General features: G+C 37.0%; 1 protein-coding gene across 2 annotated transcripts in view; it reads left to right on the forward strand.

Annotated features, from left to right (window-relative positions):
- Positions 1 to 2,478, forward strand: part of LOC107698913 (neural cell adhesion molecule 2) — a 266,413-nt gene that overhangs the window by 226,584 nt on the left and 37,351 nt on the right. For both annotated transcript variants that reach the window (XM_016500050.1, XM_016500051.1), the window contains exon 8: positions 728 to 873. In XM_016500050.1, the coding sequence (XP_016355536.1) occupies positions 728 to 873 (146 nt within the window). The remainder of the gene's footprint in view (positions 1 to 727; positions 874 to 2,478) is intronic.

A 2,478-nucleotide genomic window follows, 5' to 3' on the forward strand; every position in this document is an offset into this window, starting at 1 on the left:
TATTTTTTTTTTTTTTATTCTTTTTTTTTTTTTTTTTATAATAATAATTATTATTATTATACAAAAATATATTTTGCATAAGGTAACTTTTATTACTAATTATTTTTGTTACCATTAAGAGCATTATACTGTACCTCCAAATGTCTTTAGAAATTCTGTTCAGTTCTTTGCAATTCTCGTTAATTGCAACAATTGTTATTACATTTGCATTAATGCAGTCTTTTTTTTTTTTTTTTACTTTATCACTAGACCGACAGACAGATACATTTACACTAGTACCAAAAGTGTAAATCTTTTCTGTTTCTGACATGGTTTGCACATGACAATGACAATTGCAGCATTCAACTACAAAAGGAGATGTGAAATAAATGAATCATAAATATAATTTATTGTGATGCTTAATTGTGCTAAAAAAATTAAAAAATTAAAAATTAAAATAGACGTAATTTGTATCATTTCTCAATTTGCTCACCTTGCTCTCTCTCTCTCTCTCTCTCTCTCTCTATATATATATACAATATATAATTTTAATTTGCTTTTATTTGTTTCTAAAATGAGAATGAGAAACCGAGTCTGTTTAAGTGTAAGTGTGATGTCCTCTATCAGACAGAACATTGTATTTAGTGCAAAATGAGGTGTAATTCAAAGCAGTTACTCTAAAATAAACTCACAGAAACGTCTGCAGTGACTCAAAGCCGTTCGCTCATCTGTCTGTCTGTCTGTTCAGTCCAGCCGCACATCACTCAGCTGAGGAACGTGACGGCTGTGGAGGGAAGCGCTGCTATGATCTCCTGTACAGCGGAGGGAGAACCGCTGCCTGAGATCTCGTGGAGGAGAGCCAGTGATGGACAGACGTTCACAGATGGAGATAAGGTGAATAACACACAGATCTGATGCAACTCATCCAAAACTGAAGAACTCTCATCATTCACTCAGGTTTGAAACAACATTAGAGTGAGTAAATAATGGCAGAGTTTTAGTTTTTAGTTGAACTAGCCCTTTAAAGGGATTTTTTGTTAATTTACTCACCCTCAGGCCATCCAAGATTTTACTTTTTTTTTTCAGTAGAACAGTAAAGAGAATTTTTAGCTGAAAGTGTGCTCCTTGTTGATTCATAAAATGCAAATCAGTGGCTACCGACACTTTGAGAGACAAAAAAGCAAATACAGGCATCACAAAATGAATCCACGTGACTCCTGATGATATGTTGAGGTCTTATGAAGTCAAACGATTGGTCTGTGCAATTATTTACAACATTATTACCTGTAATCCAGAGCCTCAGGCAAACGGTTCAGTTATTGAACGAATCATTCTTTTGAACCGGTTCATCAAATCAGACTGAATCATCTGAATCAGTTCGCGTCTCGAGCAGCACAGATCTACAAGTTACTCAATCAAACTCACTTTCAGACGCCTGACAGTCACTGCGACTGGAAATGAGTCAAAATAGCGGCGTATCTGATTCTGTGATGAATGAACTGATTCAATGCTTCAGTTCCTCCAGCAGTCACTGAACTGAGGAAGCAGTTCGACTCGGATGAGCCGCTGATATGAGCATGAGTGAACCCAACACTTGAACGAAGGGACAAATTAACGTTTTTATGGTTTCTCATGGTTTATGTCAAAATGTTGAGCTGATGAAGGCTAGTTTATTCACTTTATATGCTTTAGACTTCATTATTTGTGCTAATATAATTGCAAATATGTTACATCATTGTGTGATTACGTAAACAAACTAGTGAACTTAACCAGTTAATTAAAACAAACTTTCTGAAAGAATCAGTTCACAGAAAATGTTTCTGTTTGTCTGAGGCTCTGGATTACAGGTAATAATGTTGTAAATAATAATCAGTTTATTGCACAGACCGATTGTTTCACTTCATAAGATCTCAATATATCAGCAGGAGCCACGGGAATTAATTTTATGTTGCCTGTATATGTTTTTTTTTTTTTTTTTTTGACTCTCAAAGTGCCGGTAGCCATTGACTTGCATTAAATGAATCACCAAGGATCACGGTTTCAGCTAAAAATCTTCGTTACTGTAACTTCGTTACCTACATCTTGGATGGCCTGAGGGAGAGTAAATTAACAGCAACTGTTCACTTTTGGATGAACTATCCCTTTAAATCTCACCTGCAGTATTGATGCGGTACAGTGATCGTGTAGCTCTTCCTGTTCCATAATCATTAGCACAGGCAGCATTTCATCATTACAGGACTCGGGTACATGACAGCTCCTCAAAGTCCTGTTCAGCGTTGTGTAGATAATCGCTGGTGTTCAGTCGTCTGTGTCGGCCACGCCTCCCGTTTCCACTCATTTCCCTCCAGCAGAACAGCATCCTGCAGCAGCTGATGATGAACACACACTGTACAGCAGGAGTCTGAGACGCACGAGAAAGTCATGGAGCTGATGAACCAAATGAGCAGAATCTAATGCCTGTCTGTCTGTCTGTCTGTCTGTCTGTCTATCTGTCTATCT

Source organism: Sinocyclocheilus anshuiensis, unplaced genomic scaffold, assembly GCF_001515605.1.
Source record: "Sinocyclocheilus anshuiensis isolate Anshui unplaced genomic scaffold, SAMN03320099.WGS_v1.1 scaffold1854, whole genome shotgun sequence".
NCBI classification, from domain to species: domain Eukaryota; kingdom Metazoa; phylum Chordata; class Actinopteri; order Cypriniformes; family Cyprinidae; genus Sinocyclocheilus; species Sinocyclocheilus anshuiensis.